This window comes from Pseudopodoces humilis, chromosome 2 (assembly GCF_049639895.1).
Source record: "Pseudopodoces humilis isolate 2021_Gansu_Grassland_sample_001 chromosome 2, ASM4963989v1, whole genome shotgun sequence".
Taxonomy (NCBI): Eukaryota; Metazoa; Chordata; class Aves; order Passeriformes; family Paridae; genus Pseudopodoces; species Pseudopodoces humilis.
The window spans coordinates 9,767,151-9,791,411 of NC_142201.1; the positions used below are offsets into that span (position 1 = coordinate 9,767,151).

At 34.8% G+C, this 24,261-nt stretch overlaps 1 protein-coding gene across 9 annotated transcripts in view; it reads left to right on the top strand.

Moving 5' to 3' along the window:
* Positions 1–24,261, top strand: part of DMD (dystrophin) — a 1,137,330-nt gene that overhangs the window by 463,032 nt on the left and 650,037 nt on the right. For all 9 annotated transcript variants that reach the window (XM_088068904.1, XM_088068916.1, XM_088068923.1 and 6 more), the window contains 3 exons: positions 8,325–8,448; positions 15,959–16,046; positions 23,247–23,488. In XM_088068904.1, coding sequence (XP_087925030.1) covers positions 8,325–8,448; positions 15,959–16,046; positions 23,247–23,488 — 454 coding nt within the window. The remainder of the gene's footprint in view (positions 1–8,324; positions 8,449–15,958; positions 16,047–23,246; positions 23,489–24,261) is intronic.

Sequence of the window (24,261 nt, forward strand, 5' to 3'; positions counted from 1 at the left end):
ATGGGCAAGAACCATTCTGTTAATTCTAAGATTTTTATTCTTTAAGAAGAATTTTATAATAGTTAAAATACTAGTAATGGAGATACTGCCTTCTTTCTAAAGTTCATTGTATTCATCTGGGCTTATGGGTCAGGATTAAAAATAGCAGAGATATAGCAGTTCTGCAGAGGCAGTTAATATTTGGTGAAACATGCATTATTATTTTCAGATTTTTTTCATGTGCAACTCAAGTACAAGTGGCAAGGGATTTTAAACTGATGCTGAACACTAGTTAAAGTCAGGAGAATACATTCTTATGTGTTTAAGCAGAATTGGCTCAAGCACTAAGTTTCTAAATGAGGTGCTAAGAAGGTAGATTCAAACATTCATTATAATGTTTGTTTTGGAAACATATTTTGATATTCAGATAAACATGAGTTACAAGGTAACAGATTTGAGGACTGAAAAGGATGTGAAACTGCATTCAGTGTCTCATTTCTATAGACAATATCTTTGCTTAGTTCAAAATGTTTACCAGAACAAGTATTTTCTTGTAAAATAATGTTTCATTTATTAAGAAGAATGAAATATAGCAAGAATAGGAGAATCTGAAGAAATAAAAGTTTTAGGAATAATCTTACTTCATAAGGAAGCAACATGCAAGACTACTGTTATAAAAGAAAGCATTAACTTTGTTAAAACTAAATCAAGTAGGATGATTTTTTTTCAAACCTATTTTTTTAATTCTTCAAGAAAATTGTTGCTATATGCAGATTATAAAACTGGAGACCAATTGGCATAGAAGTTCCTTTTTCAACTAGTGTATATTTATTGTTAGCATTTATTTTCCTTCTTGCTCATATTCTTTTAATTTGCCTTAATACTGACAGTAAACTTGGCAGGGTACAACAGAATACCGATTTCATTCTCATCATGCAAGGATACTGCCTGAGAGGAGGAATTAGCTGGATTATGGGAATTGTTTTTGTTCCAAACTACCTTGGTGTATAGAAACTGATAATTGTGTTACTACAGTGCTTTTGCTGATGTCTGTCTAAAACACTGCAACTAAGGAGTTTATATATAAACCTGATTGATCCTTGGACAGAAAATAGGATGTATTATCAACTTTGAGGGTAGGATTGCTGTTAGATATATTACTGGTAGATCTGCTACCAAATTTACAGAGTGTTAATGATTTTTTACCATGCATACTAGGTTTCAGGGGGTTTTGATTTGTTTTAATGCTATCTAAAGTATGTGCATTCACCATGTAATTTCTGTTGAAATTTTAGATAAGAGTCAATATGGAACAATCTGTAGTTCTCAGTCTTTGCCTGGGATGAGTTTAGATAATCGAATAAGTTGTGGCTTCTTTTAGATATTTAAAATCAGAGTAATTTTCCTTTCTGCACAAGTTAGACTTTTATTTTGATCTGCTAGAAGAGAAATCTGACCTTCACAAGGAAAAAGGGAGTTAATTATTTAATTCTCTAACGATTGTCACTGTTATATCTGTGAGTGGACCTACATTTTGGGAACGTGCAAAGTAAATGTTGGAAATGTTCACAGCTCTGCAGAAGGATGAATGATGGTTGTATTATCTGAAGGCAGTGTTTCTCCATTCAGATAATCTTGTTGGAATTTCTAACTGAACAGAGAAAGCACCAAACCCCACAGTTTATTTACCTTTCGTCTCTGGAAAGTCCAAGCGAGTGTTCTACAGTGGGCAGACCAGTCAGTAAATAGCTCCAGAAAAACACTTTGAGAATAAACTTCGGGGAAGAAGTTTCAGCTTAGAATAGCAGATTTTGTGACGGTTTTTAATGAATATGTAAAAATGCAGTTTTGGAAATGAACACATTTTAAAGTATGCTGTTGTCTTACTCAAAACTAAGAAAATATAAATTTATACTAGACATAAGCATAATAATGGAAGAAGAAAGCTCATCTGAAAATTTGGGTGATCTGATAAGATATCTTTGTTCACTGGTAACTAGACACCTTTTTGATCAATATTTTTTTTTGATAGGAGAAAAAACATTGCATTCCCAAACAGCCAGGCGTTTATTTTCCAGGTGCACTGTTAGCCACAAGATCTCTCAGGGGTTTATTTTTGTATTCAGTTGTAGCTGCACCCAAGGATAAACAAAGCCCATAGTGCTGCAGGCCTTTTGTTTTTTTTGAAATAATTTAAAAGAATGGAGGTTCTCAACCTACCTCTCCTACATCACTCTATATTTTGTGTGTTTACAACCAAAATTTTCCCTGAGCACTTAATGACTACTAGTTAGATGGTTATGTACTCTTTAGTTTTGGTTTGATAAAAATACCCTAGCAATTACTGAAGGCTTGTCAGGACCTTGCGAAGGTGAGTAACCAGATTGTGTTGGCTGCTTTCTGCAGTCTCAGTAAAACACACTGCATGCTGCTGCTTGGTGTTTTTAGGCCTAGGAGGGAAAGACACATTGGGGGTTGAAGCTTTTTTGAGGTGGTGAATAACGCTCCCAGGTTTTGCCAGCATCTTTCATCTGTTCTCAGACTTTAGTCTGAGCTGTTTCTGTAAAGGAGTATGCTTGAAGTAAATTCATCAGGCTCCATTGCCACAGGTTTGGAAGTATTTATTTTCACAGCTTCTCGGTGAACTAAATATTTTAGAGATACTAGATACTAAAGGAAGGAAGAGTAGTTTGAGTTTAGCTACTCAGTGAATATTGTATTAGGGCACTGGTAAGAGCACGGCCTCCAGTTACCAAACCAAGGAGGAAAAAAAAAAGGATTATTAAGTTTGAAGCATCAAACTTTCTAGAATGCCAAGTGTTTTATCAGGATTGAAATTATAAAAATCTCTGTTTAAACTGAAGAAATTAAGAAGAAGCAATTTGACTTGTAGACCAGTAACATGGGACTGAATATCCCATTTCCATTGCTTTATTTACTGTGGCATGAATGCATGGGAAGGAAGCTGTTGATTTTTTCTTACCTCTTAAAGCAAGGTTTTGCCATGTAGTGGAGGAAAGCAGAGATAAGAACCAGATTACTTTTTTTATTATTATTTCTTCCCCCTCCATTCTCCAGCCCAAAATCTAAAACTGCTTCAGGACTAATGCTTCAAAATGTCAGAATAACTCAGGTGAGTTAAGTGCTATTGCTAGTCAAAGAAAAGCTCCTTTTCCCACAGGAATCAATTTAAAACTGAGACAGATAAAATACTTGGAGCTGATAATAGGATCTTGAAAAGTATGTAGTAAGCATTAGAGCTAGAGATAAATGTAACACAGCTGAGGTTATAGTATTTAAAAAACCTGTAAATTGGAGAAAGGGATGCAAGTTAACATATTTATTTTCATGGTGTTTTCATATTCTGGGAAAAATATATCACAGAAAAATCTGAAAACTACTCTGTTCATGCTAAGTTTTTAAATAGCAAACAAGTAAGAGCTGGTTAATATTTAGTTTAAACATGTTTGTAATATTAGTATGCTTAAATAATGACCAAAGATACCTTTCTTTGCAATTTGGTAAATATCTTTTTACATGCTTCCTAAGGTTTTCAAGGAAATTCTACTTGTCATAACATTATTATTGGTATAATGTTAATCTGAAGATTTGAAAGAGACTCAATGCTCTTTGAAGAGCAAGGTGTATTAAAACAGGATAGTTGCTCCATCTAGTGTTTTTTTCTTTCATTCAACAGCTGTTAGATGAACTTTTCAAAAGGAGATAAACCCTTACTTGTTTGAAAATTATTATATTTGGGATTCTAATACTTCATTATTTAGAAAAGTTTGGATTTTTCTAGAAAAAAAAATCAAAGGAAATATTACAGTGACTTTTTATGGTCTTTTTGATAGCTGTTGTTTCATATATCCCATTTCTCTGCAATGAATTATGTTAGGACTAAATGGTGACTGTTTAGCACTTTTACAGCCCCTCCATTGGGTTTTTTGACCTTTATTCTGTTACAGAATTGCAGCTTGTGCTCTGGTATTGTTATCTAATGATAGGTAACAAATTCAAAAAGAGGAAGGTCGTGTCTTCAATTTTCGTGGTGGTTTTTGATTTCATTATGTCTGTAGCCAATGCCAGAGAAAAGGAAAAGGTGACCAAGACACAGCAGAATAGTTTTCTGTTCCTTAGAGAGGGAATAATTAATGAGCATTTTCATTTGGAGTGTAAAAGTATGGCTATGTTGAGGTTTGTTTCCTAATGCTTACTAAGCATTTTTCCTTTATCCTTTTTGTGAGGTGAGAATTGGATTAGTGATAAATAAACAGAATTTATATTCTCATTTAGCACCTGAAATTACCTGCAATATTATCAGAGTGGTACCAGTCAGCACTTGCTGCAGGCCATGATGATTTGGTTTAAAAGTACTCTGATGGTTCTAGTGAAGTTTCTGTTGGAGATACATGCTTGGGATTGATTTATTTTTATTCTTTTTCATGCCCTGTATGCATTACAGAAATGCTGATGAGGCTAAATTTAACAGTACCACAAATGTAGAGGGAGAGTCAAAATGTCATTCCAAAAGGATATAAAATTATTTTAAATCTAAACCTAAAACAATAGGAAGGTAAAAATATTTGTTTGGCTAAATTTGCAGTTGAATTAGAAGAAAAACTCTATTTATCAATTAATGGCTCATCACCTACAAATACAGAGGAGGAAGAAAGACAGCAGGGAATTAGATCAGAATAATTCTTCCAATGGTCACCATGTGCTGTAAAGTTGTTCTTTGATATGTTCTAGGCAGCAAAGAGCTACAAGTTGAGAAAGACCTCTGCTGAGCTGGGGATTTCAGTCCAGACATAGAAATGAAATAATTCAGTGAAGTGGTTCTTGCATCAAAGTTGTATCATTCCCTGCCAACTCCATATGTAGGCAAATGGTTTTATGTCTGCCCAAGATTTGCAGTGGTGACTGGCCCGGTGTGAATTCTGTTTGAGGAGGGAAGGAAACAAATGAGCAAAGGAAATTGTCAAGCAATTTCTGCCTGTTAAAGAAAAAGTACTGAAACCACTGTTTGTCCATGGTAGCAGTAGCATGGTAATGTGGTTTAAAGATTACATTTATTCAGTTTATGGCCACATGACAGGAAGATACTTCATGCCTCATTTCCTATGTGAACTTCTTCAACACTGAATTTGTTTGTATATCTAATTTCTCAAAGTATATTTAAAACTCATCTTCATATTTTTAATCTATGCCAGTCACATTTTCATGGAAAATTCTCCACAAATTGATTTTCTGGATCATCTTAAGCCATATTCCCACTTCAGATTCCCATTCCAAACTTTCTTACCTGATCACCATGTATTTGTTCTAAATTTACTCCTTGTTCTGGCTTTCCTTGTCTCTGTTAAATACATGATAAACCTCGCCTTTGAGACATTTCACAGCTTAATCGCACCACAATTTTCTCTTTCTCTGCATAGAATTGCCAACCCAGATACTCAAAAGAGTAGGGTATTCTTGTCCTAGAAGAAGTCCCCTATCTGATAAAAAAAAAAAACTGATAGAAATCACTAGATAAAAAGAGTTAATTTGTTTATATTTTACAATAAAAACAAATCTCCATTTGAACGGAGCTGATACGTGATGGCATGTAAAGTGAGGGCTGTGGGACCAGTAAAAACAGTATTTCCCTTGTGGAACACCAGAAGAAAAAACTAAGTGGAAAACAAAAACATGACTTCTGCATGAAGAATAAATCTCTTTCTCAAATGGAATTTTTAGGTGGGGAGCTTGCCAATGTACATGCTAAATTAAGGGAGTTATTTAGAGTAATTTCTTGAGTGATTTTTAGTTTTGTATTTTCCATTTATCTATTTTTACAAGTTCTACTTGAGCTGAAGTTTGTTGGGACAGAGAGATGCAGTCTTGCACTATTTTATGTCTAAAGTATTCTTACTCCTAGGAGATTTAAAGACTCTATTTATACTTGAATATCAATCTAGAGTTAATATAATTTCTAGCTGAAGCTGTGCTCAGTAAGGAAGCATCCAATCACTATAGCAGAATGATTAAATGCCATTTCTACCAGTGTTTCCTCCTTTTACACAAGATGAACATGACAGAGTGTTTTGGTTTTTTTGTCTAAGATGTCTTTATCTTAAAGATATTTATGTACTGCAAAAAAACATTTAGATTTAAGTTTTATTTATTTTAATTATTTTCTGCCCCTCTCTGTATTGCCCTTTTTTAAACAGAAAGCTTTGTTTCTGAAATTATATTTATCTCCAGAAGAAACTGGAAGTGACAGAGGAATCTGTTACATGAGATCAGCTTTTTCATATCAGAGAATCATATCATATTATAGAATGCTTTCAGTTGGAAGGACCTTAGAAGATCTATGTCTAGTACTTGCCACCATCTCATGGCTCTCTGGGCCATGAGATGTGTTCCTAATTATTTTGTTTTACTGTCAAAACCATCCCAAATGCTCCCATTCCTCTTTCCAGGTGTTGTAGAGGCAAGGGCTAAATCCTTTTTTTTAAAAATTGATCAGTGATAAACATTTTTCTGTCAATTTCCATCCTGTACCAGGGTAAGACCTGGCTATTTTTCAGAGAATTGGTCTCATTAATTCTACTTGCCTGCAGCTTCAGAATGGAACGAGAACCAGAACTCATACAGTTTTACCTGCAGTCAAGGAACTTTAGTACTCAGGGACTGGTAAACTTCATTGCTGTCAGATGTCTGGTGTTTTGTGATCATCAAATATGCAGTCATTATTTGTAGAACAGAGGATAGCATTTTATTTCAAGAATTGCAGTTGATTTAATGATCAAAAATAAAGCTGAAGAAGGAAGCTCTCAACTGACTGTGGAGTTCATGTTCAGAGATTAGAATCTGTTGCCAGCACACACATTCCTTGAACCATCTGGGAATTTTATTTTGTCTTTTGCCTAGGAATTTGTAGTTTTTTATGAAACTGAAGGTTACTGCACCATCACTCACTTCAAAGTCATATTTTTCTGCTTGAATGAGTATTCTATTAGTATTATCAGGAAATTTTTAATCAAAATTTTTCCTAAGAGTTTTTTAATTTGAATACAGAATATTGGACTGAGATTAAGGCAGTGTGTGACTCTTTTTCTTTTGCTTTCATTATTTATGAATACAAAAAATCACAGTGGAGATGGGAAAAAAAGGGAAGTATAAATATTCACTCAAGCATGGAACTCTTTCTTGTATTCAGTTTTCATTTCTGTATATTTAGATTTATCAAGCACCTGGTTTTGCCTTAAATCCTTGTATTTTAGAAGTATAAATCCTTGTATAAATTAAATGTATTTTTAGAAAATAATTAATTCCTCCGGGAGTGTAATTGTTGTTCAAGTTACTGATTTTAGTGGATTTTCAGCTGCATGCAAATTATACAACCCATAGTCACAAAGCAAACCGAAAGATACAGCTTGTTATTTTTTTCCCTCAGGTCTTTCTGCTCTATTGTGTTCACCATATTTCTGCAGAAGGAAAGTCAGCTGCAAAAGGGATATAAATATTAGAACATACAGTGCAATAAAGAAATGCAATCAAGCAGAGTGTGGCACAACTGAGAAAAAATATTGGCTGAGGCTTCTTTTTTTAAAACCTACAGTAGATACTGAATCTCAATTTGAAGTTTGTAGATATTAGTAACTATCTGCATTTTGAGACATTACCTGAAGAGCAGTTAACACAAATTAAGACCAGTTTTAAAGGAGCTGTTGAAAGAATCCAGAATGCAGTAAAGAGGGCTGTAGAGGAAAAACTAGTTCTAAATAAAGTACACAGATTTGGGGATCGTAATTTTGGTTTCTAAAGCTTTAACTGTGGAAAATTATACTTTACTTGTTGATTAGTGTTAACATTCTAGATCAAATTTGAGTTAATCAGAAAAAAATTTTTTAATTTTTCTGCTTTAATTTCCTTCCTAATATTATTATCACAAGCTGGGACAGTGATCTCACAGGTTTGAAGGCTCCATTTGGTCAGTCAGATAGGTCTTACATCCTGAGCTCAGCCAACAGAACTTGTGACATTCTTTCTCCACTGACAGACATTTGTTTCATATCTTCCAAACACATTAGCTCAAAAAATCAGAATACTTACTGTGAAAACTATAACATCTGTTCAGCTGACAAATTGGGTCTTAAACATGAAAAAGTATTTCTTTGTTTCTAATTTTTAGAGTGAATAGTTTTATGAACTCTCTGATGAGATATGGGAGTTTAAAACTGTCTTTTGCTGACAGAAATTGCTGTTTATTCACTTGTTTAAACAACCATGTTTTCTGCTTATCCTGCTTTCAGAAGGTGTGGAAGTTTGAAGTCTTGTTGCACTTTTCTGTCCCTCAGGTTTGACTCGGACACCACAGAGCTGCACAGCTGGATGACACGCTCCGAGGCAGTGCTGCAAAGCCCCGAGTTTGCCGTCTTTCGGAAAGAAGGGAACCTCTCAGACCTCAGAGAAAGAGTCAATGTAGGAGAAACTACTTGTATACTGTCAGTCTGTTTTAGCTTGTCAGAGTGCTTTCAGAGTCCAACTTTAAGTGATTTACAATGTAGACTGACAAGCACTGATTGTCCAAGATAAATTTAGAAATATTCGCTGTTTCTGTGAATTTCAGAATTTTTTTGGCACCAAAATTACTGCACAGGTTGTGTGAGCTCATAGATTTTTGCTGTTGTTTTTGTTCGTACATATTCATATTTAATTAAGGTATTCTAGATCCATGAAAGTCTTAGGTAAAGTTATAACAAAGGCTATACATCATTTCTTAAATATGCAACATCATTCTATACTGACAGCTTAATTTGACATTATACATGCATAAACTGAAGAATATGAAAAGTGTTACTGGAGTGGATGCTAAAAAAAAATCCATATCTTTTTCCTTTTACAGAGCTGTAAAATATATATGACAATCACCAGTTTCCACAGGACATTTATTGTTGGTTTTTTTTTTAAGCTCTACTGTAGTACCATATCAGAACCAAAAAATGTTCTTTCCTGCAAAAATGAATGGTTCTGCACTGCAAAAGCAGTAGCTATGTTTGTGTGGGTCTGTGTGTCACAGAATGAATTACTGAATTTAGCTCTTGAAAACTAAACTCTTAGAAATTTTCTTCCTTATTTAATTTTTGTAGATCAATGAAAAAGTGCCCAACTTTTCCAAGTAGGAGAAAGGTTTTTCTTTTTTCTTTTTTCTTTTTTAAATTATCTTGGACAGTATGTTATGGAACATCCTTAAAACCAGTGTTGATAGGTTCTCCTAGAACACAAAGAGATGGGACAAAGTTATTGTATTGAATTTAGATTTTTGCTGGTTTTTCTCATTTTCTGCTTTTCCATCATAAATCGGCTAGGTAAGACTGAGTAACATGGTGACTGTAAGTGTACATTTTTTAATTCCATGTTCAAGTCCAAGTTTCTTGCAATAATTTTAGTTATTTATATTGTCATGAGTGCTAGAAATTATGCATTCTAATGAAATATATTGAATTAATCCATGCCATAACTTGATGTTATGTGGAATATACATATATATATACATATATGGATCAAATACACAGAGAATATTTGATGGGTTCACATGCTTCCATAGTGAGTTAATAGTATTCATCTAATACATTAATAGATATGCAATTAATTTTCCAAGTGCTCCAATCTAAAGTTTAAAAGAAACAGAAAAAAAGAAACAAAATACTCATCTCCCCTTCATATATTCACATTTTGTGGAACATATTTATTTCAAGGATGAAAATTAGCACATCTTGACCTACAAATTACTCAGGCTACCCACACCATCAGGTTTCCCATTGGTTCTACCTCATATTGTCTAAGACTTTATAAAAACATTAAAGGACCCAGGAACCCTGGTTCACCTTCCTCCTTCTTTCCTTTCTTTGCTTTTGAGGAGGTGGTGATTGCTGCAAGGGAAGGGTGGAGGTGGGTGAACCACAGACCTCCTTTGGTCCCAGCTGGAATTCCACTAGCTCTTGCCTTGTCTTTGCTGGAACAGAAGAAGAACATTGGGGCTGGGAGGCCACTACCTATCACCTTTATCCAGGTCTTGTTTCATTTGGTGAAAACACACAAAATACTGGAGAAAGCTGCATGGAATTTGGCCAGTGCACGAGAATTTAAAGTTTGAATTCAAGAAATTAAAGATAGAAGGAGATATTCCATATGTTCCTTTGATCTCCTTGGAAATTTAACAAACAAACTGTTAACAAACAAAATTCCAGCCTTTTTTTTCAGTAAAGTAGTGCAGAAAATTACTTCTTTCGTATCAAGAGAGATCTGAGACAAACTAGTACTTCTAAGTAGATATAAGGAAAGTTGATATGTATCCTTCATTAACAGTGAAAATATTTTTAAGGACCAAGACCCATTTTAATTTCTCAGAGTGCCACTACTTTTAAGATGAATTTTTTATAGAGAAAATCAAGTTACATTTAGAAGTTTCTAGTTGCTCTAAGGGAGAAAACTTTCTATTACATGTATTAATTTGATAGTGAGAACTCTGAAAGATGACACTTGACAAATGCTACATGGATTGTGTTCAACTAGGCTGTCTTTGAACACACTTTTTTAAAATGTAAAGAAAAATATCAAATTTTTCTGAATGCCAGGTTTTAAAGCTATTCCTGATCTGACTTTTCTTGTCTTGTCTTGTCTTTTCTTGTCTTGTCTCTGTGTCTATCCCTAAAATGAGAGACAAAGCAGAAATTACTGTTCAGTTGATTTGAAGTTTCATTGCTGCCTGCTAACACTTTTATTTATTAGTTCTCTCAAAATGAACCTCAAATCAATGGAAAATAAGATAATATGTGTTTTAACTTATTATATAATCTCTAGTAAAGTTGTAGAAGGCATATAAAAAGAGAAGAAATGCAGGAAGGAAAACATATGTGAGAGATAATTGAAATAGATTTTATTGTACTGTTGTGCTTTAAGCCCAGCTGGCAACAAGCACCACACCTGCTCACTTCCACCCACCCCAGTGGAATGGGAGACCCAGAAGTAAAACTTGTAGGTTGAGATAAGAATAGTTGAATGAAATAAAGTAAAATATAATAATGATGACAAATAATAATTCAGATAATAGAAAGAAAACAACAAACAACAAGCAAATGATGTATAATGCAATTGCTTAGCACCTGCTGACCAAGGCCAGACCCCCTCCCTGAACCCAAATAAGTGCTCTTCTAGATAACTCCCCTGGTTTATACACTGAGTTGTTCTATGGTGTGGAATATCCCCCTGGCCACTTTGGGTCACCTGTCCTGGCTGCATTCCCTCACAGGTTTTGGGGGTTTTTTTGGTTTTTTTTTGGTTTGGTGTTTTTTGGGGGGGTTTTTTTGTTGTTTTTTTTGTGTGTGTGTATCACTGTCAGAGCATGAGACACACCAAAAAATTCTTTACTTAGGATATTCACAACTTAGAAAACCCAAAACATGAATGTTATCAATATTGTTCTCATAATGAATCCAAAACACAGCACTGTCCCAGCTACTGGAAAGAAATTCACTGTATCCCAGCCAAACCCAGGACATGCACTGACATCCACTGTCACACCCTGGTGTTGTACCCCTACATGCATGTGACCATCTACACACGTGTGCAGGAGCCCCATCTTGCCCTTACATTATCATTTAGGGGTTTTGCCCATATGATAACTCAAATTGATTTATCACAGAACACCTGTGCTTGCCTGACATCAAAACTGTCCTTTATTGATTATTTGAAATATTGATTTGTTGATTATTTATCCTGACCACAGTCAGTGGTGAGTCCTAGAGCCTTTTTGTGATGACTTTCTTTTCTTTTCTGCTGTTCTTTTGGGGACAGGTTGCTAGTTTAAGTTGGTTTTGGTTTTGTTTTCTTTTTTTATTGTGGCAGCTTGCTCCTGCCCATAATTTTTCATGGATGAGGGGTCACTTCCATAAGATTTAGTGGAAGTATATCTGCTGCATGATAGAGGGACAGAGACACTAGAAATGAAATCCACGAGGAAATCTTGTTTGCCATCATTGGTGATTCATAAAGTGCAAAAGCTTGCTCCCATCCCAGCTCAGAGGAGTCCTGGGGGAGACAGAGCCAAGAACAGGCTGTATGAAATGCAGCCAGCTGCTCTTCAGATCCGGGCAGGAAATTAGCCTTTGGCAGGTGTATTATGTAGCTTGAATATATTAGATATGTGCAAAAAGTCCATTCCTATGTTGGGGGAGAAGAAAAGTATTTATATCCCTTCCCTGATACAGAAGAAAGATATTTACCTTACCTGAGTGGGAGGAGTGCAAAGCCATAGGAATAGAAGTTTCATTGTTGAAAAGCCATACTCCTAAATAACAGAGACATCCACATATTAACGTAGTAAATATTGTTATACTGCATCCCACCATAAATATTCTACAGTTAGTGCATGTGTACTAAAATCAGACCTAAGAATGGCTCAGGGCTTCTATGTTTTTCTTAATCTATAGTGAGCTTTCAGTATTGTAAGTTCAAATATATGGAGGTTCAGGTGCAAAAAGCCTCCACAATTTCAGGTAGTAAATCCTACTTAGTAAGTTGGATTTGAGGCTATCCAACAAGAAACTGGAAATAACAATCTTTGGAAGGAGTTTTGGTTAGCCAAGAAGAAGCACCTAGAAATTCAGAATCAAAGATAAACACAAGGAACAGATGTAAGGGAAAATGTCAGATATCCTAAACAATTAAATTTGTTCTCTTGGCATTCTCAGAAGCCCCATTCTCATATGTTTGTTTTGTTTTAGTGACCTTTTCCAGGCATGTTTTTTTGGGCACGGATATTTGAGAGCTGAATCACTGTCAGAGGTGGTGATGATAATGTTGCATGTTCTGCCCTCGGGGGTGCTGGGTCACCATCACAAGAGGTCAGGGAGTCCTGCTACCCTGCATCCTTGCACAGAGCTCTCAAAGAAGGATGTTGATTTGATATATTAATATCCAAATTTCTCCAGCCATCAATATTTTCTAGGTTATGAAGTCATTAACTTCCAACTGAAACCTCAAGGTCAAAAAAAAAAGTTTAGATTTGTAAAAGTAGTCCCTTTGCCTTTGGCTATCTTTTAGCTAAAAATGAATTTATAATGTTTTTCAATCAATTAAAACTGGGCTATAATACATTTGCATTGTCTGTTGCAAAGTAGTGCAGAAGAGAATTAATCTCTGTTTGGACAAAAGCCTGTAAAGTTAAAAAAGAGGGGGGAGTTATATATTTTTGAAATATTTTGAAGTGCCTTAGCCACTATTGTCAAAAAGTGTCTATTACAATGTACAGAATTTAAGTTTCTATACTTCACAAATCCCTTCAAAATGACTCCATTCTACTTGTGCCATAAATGAACCTGGATCAAGAGCATGGCCCCCTTCAGTAAAGGGAAAAATGAAGAAAACAGAATCAAAGAGATAAATGACAGATGTTTCCAGGACTACTCCATTTATTTCTAGGCACTTGACATGGGGTTATGGAAATACTTCTGAGGATCTTTAAAACCCAAGACAGTTTGCAGGTTTGGCAAACGATGGCAGAGTGTAGGGACTAGTGTCAGGAGCATGTGGTCAGTGTTTTGAGAAACTGGAGTGAGTTTCCTCCCTTTCTCCCCACGTCACATCATTTGTCTTGAGGAACACAGGGTTCAGTCTCTCCTCCTTCGGTTATCACTGTGCTTCCTGTGTGTGTTTGTCCTCCTGTAATCAGAGTTAGATCTTCACTTGCATAATATGTGCCAACTACATAAAAATGAATGGAGAAAAATAATTGACAGAAAGTTTGATACGTGCAAAATCTTTTGTGCTTATTTAAGGACTCCACACATAGTGCTTATATTTTCTACCATGACCTGGGAATTTGAATCTTTCAGGAGAGGGGTGGGCATTTCTCCATGTTCTCCTGCACACATAGCATATGCTGGGCAGGAAAGGGTTGACTTCCACAAGCTTTTATGTCATATCATTTGTATATTTTTAAAATATAAGTTTTATCATATTTTATGAAGTAGGTTTTCATTTTAATGATTTGTTTCTGCTCACTACAGTTATACATATGATAATTACACACCTGGTATTACAGACAGAATAGAATTATTTTCAGTATATTTTAGTGTTTTAACGATACCTTTGAGTTCTCAGTAGTTATTCTCATGTTAATTATACCTGGCATTATAGACAGAGTAGTATTATTTAAGATTCTATAAGAGATTTTGGAACTCTGCAGAGAGTTAATTTATTTTTTTTAATTTGGAAAATATTTAAATTTTTCTGTGGAATGGTACAAGATTTTATTGACCTACAAAAATGAGAGATAATTCATACAGTCATCTGTAACTCACTGGGATTAAAATTCATAATATTTCAGTGGTTATATATTAAAGATATTTTTTAATACAAAATATTTTATTATTCTATAAATATATTTTCTTTATATATTTTATTTATCCAAAATTGTTTTCATGACAGTCTTAAAAAGAATCTTTGAGATATTTTTAGAAAGCCTGCTGTTTAACCATTTTTGTATGCACAAATAGCAATTATAGGTAGGCTGAAAATTTTTCTTTCAAGTTTCTGTGTCTCATCTATGAAGTCTTCCAGGGAGCTGCTTCTTGTTAAACTGATGGTGTTTTAAGCATCACATTTTAAAAGTTATATTAAGAGAGTTTATTCAAAGGTGTTTATATTAATTTCATATGCGTGCAGCAATCTATTTGAAAAATAGTATTTCCAAGTTTAAAGGTATAAGGTTTTTTTACTTAATGCATTTTTAGACACCTACTTGAACTTTCTTTTCAGTTTAAGGAACCTTTTTGAAGTTATGCAGGATCTAACTTTGCTGTGGAAACAAACAGGGTGATGGGGAAGCCCAGTGGGGTCAGCCAGCCTGGGAAACTGCAGCCAGGGCCAAGTGTTTGGTTCCCATATACATCATGTAGGATCTGGGGGGACACATCCTCTTGTGCGTGTGCATCTACTGCAGGAAAGTGAGGGACTCGATTTATGGGACACTGTGTGGGTCAGGATCTCTGGGACATCTGTAGATTTTTGGCATCAAACTTGACTGTGGGCCCTTATTGCATATTTAAGCTTCTAAATTACAACTAAATTATGCGACTAATTTAGTTTAAAATTAATAAAGTGACTTCATGGTGTTAATTACAAGACAGCATTGATGAGCTGTCGGATCTAAAATGAGTTTACATTCCACCAGTATTTCTACTGACCCAAAATGATATGTAAATTTAGATTCCTACTATATCTTGTAATTTTAGCAGCTGGCCTTTACTAGGCCTTACTAGATGCCCTGAACATTGGTGAGCAAATTTTGTGTGAATTTTGTGTGAAGAAAGGTGAATCAAGAGTATTAAGAACAATGCATGATGAGAAGCCTGTATTAAATCTGCAGTTAACTCTTCTTATGGGTGTCTGCTGCATGTGGTTTTATATATGCATTTTAAAGTTGTTTTTTTGTTTTCAAACAATAGCAATAATAGTAATATAAGTAATATAGTACTAATAGTAATATAAGCAAACAAATTTTATATGGGTTTGATACTGAAGAATTCTGTGAATCCCTGTGATTTGGTGATAATGGTCAATTGCTTTTACCATGAAAATGAGCTAATCTATTCTTCCACAAGGAATTTCTGTTGAATTAATATTTTCTTTCTGAAATAATGTGCTTCAAATAGCTCCTAATTTGTATGTCTTTTATGTGTCTGTCAAATACTGATATGTGTCACTTTTCAGCTCTGTTGTGTTCTGACTCTCAGTTTTTGTATTTGACTTTGACTGACTCCCTTCCTGGTGGTTTATGGTACCTGCCATTTCATTGCAAATCGGGGGGTGTTCAGGGCAATATGATGGGTTAAAAAGTCTCAAGAAATCAGAAGACATCCCTGAGATTAATTACTTTCTTGTTCAAAATCCCTCTGTTAAAATACTCGTCTTTCCTGTCATGCTGCAGGCCATCCAGCGAGAAAAGCCTGAGAAGTACAGAAAACTGCAAGATGCCAGCAGATCAGCTGAGGCCCTGGTGGAACAGATGGTGAATGGTAATTACATGGGAGTTGCTTTAGATAATCTTCTTAGGGATTTGATAAATGAACAGGTTCATATTTATCACAAGAATTATATTAGCACATACTGTCTAAATGAAAAGGTAAAGTCATATTGCCTTATATTTCTTTTATTATTTCTGAATGTTAAATCTGTTAATTAGGAAAGAGAAAAAATGTATTACCACTTTAGTATCATGCAAAGAAGTGTACTAGAAACTCACAGTAATGAATTGTATATTAACAATCTATTCTGTGGAGAGACTTAAGTTGTAATCTTATTTTCTGAGTTCTCTAAGCTTTGAAGTACATTAACACATCTGAGTTAGACAGTTCCAAAGACATTACTTCAACTAGTTGGGGAAAAAATGCTTCCTGACTTTTAATATGTATGTTTTTTAATGTATTTCTGTAATGTTCTGTATCATAGAAAATACAACATTTTATTGGGATTTTACTTGTATTTAATTTTTCAAAGATAATAATTGTCAAAATTTATACAACTCTTAAAGAAAAATAGGTGCAAGGGTTTTGTCTTTTTTTTTTCCCAAAGTAATTATTACATTGTGCCATTCTTTTGAACTTTTAAATAAGGGAAAAGCAAAACCCAAAGAAGGGTAAATGAAAGTAAAACTGTAGCTCATGCCATTGTTCTTAATATTGAGGAATGTCTTCCCTTGCAATCAAATAATTAATATGGGCCAGCGTCTATCACACTGATATGATAACCAGAAATACAGATGCTGAATAAACTGATATTTGGAACATATATTTTCTTTTAAATTGTTACAGTGAATAACCAATATGTAAATTGCTAAAAGTGAACTGCTTTAACTCTGTGTACTAGCTGGCCAAGCTAAAGAAATTTGATGGAATCCTATGATTATTTTGCTGAAGTATGAAGGTGAAATATTTTAAAAGAGACCATATTAAATGTAGGACATATTTAATATCATTACTCTAACAATTGCTACAATGAGTCCCTTCCCAGATTCTGTGAATAGACTGATGGCAGTCTGGTACATCTGCACCCTGTTTGAAATAATTCTGTCACTTTTCCATGCTTGATGATATAAAAAGTTTGGACTTTTTCTTTTTTTTTTTTAATGTTTTCTGCCTGGGAGGATTTGTTGTACATGACTTTTAGGGAATCATCTGAAATTTGCATGCTGGCACATTGAAGTTCCTATTTTGGGCAGAATCTGTCTAGGGCGTATTTAGCCATGCCCCACTCTTCCATTGGACAAATGCAGACCTGCACCTCAAGAATTCCAGTTTAGTTTCTTTGGATTATGTAGTACTTTATGATGATTAATTTTGGTGTTAGTTGCAGAGCTCACTCCCATCTTAAACAAGGCTTACCCTGCACTGTGGTGCCTACCATGTCACGTATCAAGTGGATTAAATTCTGTCTTAATTTTTCTCATGGGATTTTAACTCAAGACTTGTGTTTTTCTCTCCCTCAGTCCACGGGTCCATTCTTATTCGTGGTTTACATGTGGCTTGATGTGCATATAATATTTCCAGTATTTCTCAGATCACACCTCTTTTTTTAGGAAGCACATCTTCCAACTGGATGGCAAGCACAGGGTAGGCTAACTAAGCCAGCATGACTTTAACAACTTCTTCAACTTTGTCAGCTGCTCTGAGGTCTCTGTCATGCACTATATTGTGGCAGCCTTGGTAGCAAAAATGTTCTAGCATGGCTGACAGATTAATTGGCTGTGCAAATGAAGATCTCTTATTGTCTTGGTTTTAGGGAGGAAACAATCCCTTTGAACAGAGAAACAATTCCTCTGGACTTGAAACCCTTTGTATTTATGGGACTTTCAACTGCTTCAGTAATGCAAAGACAAATTGAAGAATAGTCTTTGAAATGGTCAATTAATGCAGTAATTACTAGCAGTAGAGAGTAGAATAAATAATTAACATTGGTTGTTGAGGACTGTGTGATGATTTCAACAAAGAATTGGCAAATGGAATATCTTGTGAGATGCTCAAAATTACTCCTTGAGGGTAGAGGAAGTTAACTCTCGTTGTAAAGCCATTGTACTTTTGTATACAACATATTCTCTATTTGTCTTTTCTTCCAATCATTATGATCTAATTACAGTTAAGGGTTGCAATTTAGTTCAACTGAAACTGAACTAAAAGTTAAGTACAAATACTAACTTTAAAATTTCATTTCTAACTGTAGTAGCAGAGTTATGCAGCTTTATATTTTCCACTGTAATTCAACTAATTTTCTGTAGTGTTTGTGTCTTGTATAAATTAATTTGTTGTTGTTGTTGTATTCATTAAGAACAAGAAGAAAGATTTGCTGAATCTCAAAAGCAACATTTTTGGAGCAGCCTAACTATTCCTTCATACCTTCCTGTTCCAGTGCTGGAACTCTTTTCCATAAAATGGGAAGGAACTGGAATTAATTCATGTGCCTGTATGGATTTGTAGGAGATCTACAGTTTAACATCTAGGGAGGGTGTACTATGATATTTTAATGTAAAACCTTTCTAACTACTACAATTTACAAGTCAAAAATGATGATTCTCCCATTGTTATTCTTTAGGGAGTCACATTCATACATTTGCAGTATAATCTGTAATTAAAAGACTACACAAGGCAAACAGATTTAAGGCAGAGATCAATTCAGAAGTCAAGTGATGACAATTTTAATTCTATTGTTATTTTTTACTTATTCCGTATCAGTTAGATCTGGTCTAATAATGAATAGATTCCTTAAGATTCCAATTATCCTGCCACTGAGTTCTTGGCTTAAATTAATATGTAAAATATTTATTTTTTTGCTCATAAACAAGATTCTGAATGTAGCAGATGAAGACTATAAAAAGATGAGGCCAGTGGTGGAGTATAAGAGCAATTTCAGACCATTGGTGAACTCCATTATTGTATCATTTATATTTATTTTCTTGCTTTTGTTTTTTTCTCTGATAGGAGAGAGAATCAGTTAGGGAAAAAAAAACAACGCTCTCCTGGAGAGAATTGGATTGGCTAATTTACAGTTTAATTTATTTGTTCATTAGCAGAGGGAAATATTCTGAGGAAACATATTTATACAGGACACTTCTAGCTCTTTGTGAACATTGCCAGCCACTGTCAGCAAAAGTATTTTTGCACTGGAAGGATCTGCCCTCTGACACAGCCTAGCTGTTCCTGTGTTTGTAGGGAGGATGTCTGGACACTGCCACGGGAAGGGCTTTTCCCATCAGGGAAATCATTGGTGCTTTTGGTGGACACTTCTTTACCCAGCCCCCCACATGCTGTGTGCTCTGCCTCTCCTTGCTCATGCTTTCAAAGAAGTCTGATTATTGCAATCAGTGAAAGCTTAAATATTCTGTTTACCAGTGTTTCTAGGAAAAAAAAAATCTGTTTTGTTCTTCTTTACTAAATCATATTATAAAATAGAATGAAAAATGTGTTGATGCTTAAGTGAAGAAGTTTAACAATTTGAGTGGACACTTGGTTATTATAGTAGTTTAGAATAAAATAAACATGACATCAAAATGAATAATCAGAGAATTTTGACAGGAAGCATTAGAGTGAGTACAAATCAATTTGTTGCAATAAAAACATGTAATTTCGAATTGCCACCATTCTGTGGAAGAAATACATTATCTTGTAAGTTACACAACAGCAGCTACAAAAAAACAAATAATATTACATTATTCTATCACAGAACTGTGCAAATGACAGATGCACTTAACAAGATATATTTCTTATTAAGTGCCAATTCCAAAGCACTTGCATGTAAGGTACTGCACAATTAAAAATATTCAGACACAATTTGTTATGTGCAGTATACAAGGTAATAAAATTAATAGATGCACTTCAGATAATGATCTGTTTCCTCTGGGTACAGTATATTTATACAATGATTATACCAGAAGCTTTTAGAATGTGAAACATTCAGAGATTATGAACCAACCACTATTCATAAAATAATATTTTACCAGAAAATGGGTTTATATTGTTTCTTTTCCTGCTTGTACACTTTCGGTACAGTTGCAGAAGTTAATGAAGGAATCAGTAGTTATCACAGAAGACAGTTTCAAACAGAACAAGGAATAATGGAGTTTATTAAGGAGTAATAAAGTGAAAAACAGGAAGTTCCACCACAACTAGAGGAAGAATTTCTTTACTTTGGGGGTGGCAGAGCACTGGAACAGCTGCCCAGGGAAGTCATGGAGCTCCCTCTCTGGAGCTCCAAACCCCACTGGGACACGTTCCTGTGTCACCTGCTCTGGGTGACCCTGCCTTGGCACAGGGGTTGGACTGGGTGATCTCCAGAAGTCCCTTCCAACCCTAACGATTCCACAATTCTGTGAAATTCTTCATTTTCGCCAATGGGTAAAACTCGCCCAAATGATCTCAAGTGCAAGTAACAGTCATTTTATTATGTCCTTCTGGAAATGACATGCTGGCATCTGATGGACAATTTTGATTTTTCTGAATGGACTGAAAAATAGGAGTTTTAAAAACACACGTTATGGAGATTTTATCTTACTTTCAGTAGAGTATTCTGCCTAATGAAGGTGCATCTGTGCAATATTTTACCAAACATGACCCTGCATCAACCAGTTTTGTACTGCCCACTTCAGGAACATGAAGAGAAAAGGCATTTCTTTCTCTATGTATTTATGGAATCACATTTAGACTCAAAGGTTAGATTTTAAATAAAAGAATTAAAGAAAAATTGAATAATAGTGGCTATTTTCACATACTTAAATGTGTCATGTGAAGAAGGACCTATGAGCAAAATAAGAAAGGAGGATCTGGTGAATCTAGATTTCATCTGAAATACAGTCCTCTCTGAATCCTAGAAGAGAATATTCAGTGAAAAGTATTATTATATGTGGAGAATCCACGACCGTACTTCTGGTAATCATAATCTTGCCTAAGGGTACTTGGGAGACTGTGGCAGCTGAAAAGAAGGGAAAGGAGGAATAAATAAAGTGATCTTTTTATATCTAGTCTGCCAAACTCACAAGCAATGTCTTCCAGGTTCATAGCTAATAGTGAACACAGGGGCAGAGATAATTTCCTCTCTGTTATGAATTTGCAGCATTTTTATTCCCAGCTCACAACAGAAACAATTGTTGAAATACAGCATAGTTAAAGTCTTATTGTCTATACATATGTTTGTTCTTGCTGTTGTTAAGATTTAGTATCTGTGTGCCTGGTTGTCTGTGATTGTTGTTATTCAGATGTGCTGTGCCATTCAGGTTTATTCTGCCTCTTCACATGCTCATTAGACATTACACTTCTAGAAAATGCAGTTATGCTACCACATCTCCAGATGCACACACTCACTCACAGAAGACAAGATCAATTTTGGATTTTATTAAGATGTGTGAAAATCTTTTTTTACCTCTTCATACGTCAAGGTTCGTTTTATATCCTTGCTCAGTCCTTAAATTGTGTCTTCAGTTTTTTGACTGTAATGGGGATGTGGAGCTGCTCCAAGCACCACAATTGCCATTATCTCCCAGTAGTAGTGGGCTTTCTATTTTTCCAATAGTTTTGCTTTCTGAAATGCTGTACAATTTGTTTGGCTAGGGCACCATCCCAGATTAAAAAGCATACCCAGAGAACTGCTATCAGGTACTGCACAGTCTGTTTCCAAGTGGGCTGTTTCCAAGCAACTCTGAATGAAATAGCCCTGAGCTGAATCCAGAACAGGATTTGCCAGAACACTGTGGTGCTCCACAACAGGCATGATCCCCGATTATCATTTACTGTGGTTTACCATATAGCATGTGTTATAGCAATTTCTTAGAATATTTTATTATTAAAATATTCTAGTACTTTTTATTACATCATTTAGCTGTAATTAGGGCTCTATTTCGTATGTCCTACCTTTCAAAATTGCCATGAGCTTTACTATTTTTTATTCCTGATAAACAAATTTTCCTGTAGATTTGGAGTGTAGATTGCAAACCAGAAAATCCATATTCAGCAGTGTATCAAAGACTGAAGAAGTGGATCCCAGAAGGTTTTTGTCTCATTTGCTTTTAAGCTTGCTTTAAAGAAAAATACTCTAATTTTTATTATTTCGATGAAAACATAGCTTCAGTTTAACTGGTTGGTTATTGTATGACTATGTGATGATGTTATTAAAAGTGTTCTTAAGGACATGGCATTGCTCAATGATTTGAGAATTTTACTCATTTTGAAATCGATGTTGGCTCTATTGCCATGTGTATCATTACATGTCGTAATTTAAAAAATGTTAGTGACTATATTTAAGCTTCCATTGAAAAATAAATGAGATGATTAAGGTAATATTGTTTTGAAGTCAACCTGAGTTCAAGTTACAGGGTGATTATGAATTATGTTATCTTAAGACATATTTTCTTATCTTTCTTATGTATTGCTTTTCTTTCTTCACAGAAAGTGAAGAAAGTTACTTTTACCTTTTAATTGTTCTAAATAATTATGTTGTCCATAATAACTAAAGTCAGTTTTATTTTATGAACTTTAATATAAGCATGATTATTGAACAACAGACAGAAATAGTTGAACTACATCAGAGAAATTAAACACTTTGAAAATAGCAATAGAGAAGCATCACCTATGGTTTCTTGGCTCTCTTCTTATTTTCTCCTCATGGTCATTGTTGGACACTCGGGACTGGCCTAGATGGAGGTTTGATCTGGTACTTTGTTTATTTCTTAGTGTGTATATTTCTAAAATAACACATGATGCAAAATATATGGGTTGGATTATCAGAAACCTCTAAATAATTGTGGAATATAGTTCCTATTAATTGGCTTCAGTCTTTTTATAGAAGAAAAGCCAGCAACGTTCTTGTATATTAAAATCCAATTACAGTCCAGGCATATTTTTCAAAATCCAGCTGTCAGGCATTTTGTTATTTCTTACAGCACTTTTAATTAGCTCTATGCATTATATCTCTACTTTCTGCTTTATTCCCATTCTTGTATTTTAATGTAGTTTATAATTCATTCCCATAGCAACAAAAGTACCCAGGCAGCAACTTTAAATATCTTTGATATGCTTTCCCCACTAATGTGTAACATCTGTAGATTCAGAACTGTTATTTGGTGATAAATCATTAACTGGACTTATGAGCAATTTCTCAATTGTTAATCTGTCCTATTTTATTTTCCTTTTCTTTGTAACTTTTTTATCTTTAAGCATCTTCTCTTGTTTTTCTAGAGGGTTTGAATCCTGACAACATTAGACAAGCCTCAGAGCAGCTGAAGAGCCGCTGGATTGAGTTCTGTCAGTTGCTGAGTGAAAGACTGGCATGGCTGGAGTACCAAAATAACATCATTGACTTCTACTCCCAGCTGCAGCAACTGGAGCAGACAGCAATTACTGCAGAAAACTGGCTGAAAGCACAACCCACACCAGCAGCAGATCCTGCTACAGTAAAAACTCAGTTAGAAAGATGCAAGGTTAGAAATTCTTCTTCAAGTTTTTTATGGTATTGTACTTCATAGGTGTTCAAGAGACAGATTATGACCTACAAAATTTCAGTATAAAAATGGTAAATGGACTCCTTGGATTTACAAAGGAGTTATTGAAAATATTTGTTCAAGGAAAGGAAGGACTGGTAAAAAAATAAAGAAACAATAGAACCCAGTATATGGGTCTTTAAAACTCTGCCCCAAATATTTAGTTATTAGGATACATAGACTCTTAGAGGGAACTGTGGGCCTAAAGTCTTCTTCATATTTCATTTTCATGTAAAAATCTCTGGCTTTGGTTCCTCATTAAGAAAACGTTGCTCATCACCTCTGTTAAGGATCTGTTCCAGAACATTATCTTCAAGTCCAAAATTCTGCCCTTGCAGACCACTTTACTTCTTACATACCCTGTGTTCTGATTCAGTGTGGGTTGTGTAGTCAGATGGGGGAATATTCTTCTGTCACAGTATGAGAGAATCACAAAGTTGTACAAAAATTGTCACACCAATTCACTTATAATTTTCCATAATTGTTTTTTGTTTGTGTGCTGCTGCACCACAGCTTCTCTCTCTTACTGTAGACAGTTCTGTGGGTGGGGGGCTTACAGGCCAATATTGATTGACAGGAATATATTGAGGTGTGATATTGGATTACATACTTGTAGAAGATTGACTTTAGGAAATCTGTCTCCAGAAGTTCTCAAACAGAATATATTGAAATCCAAACTGAGATCTATGCTATTACTTCAATTTTCAGGTAAT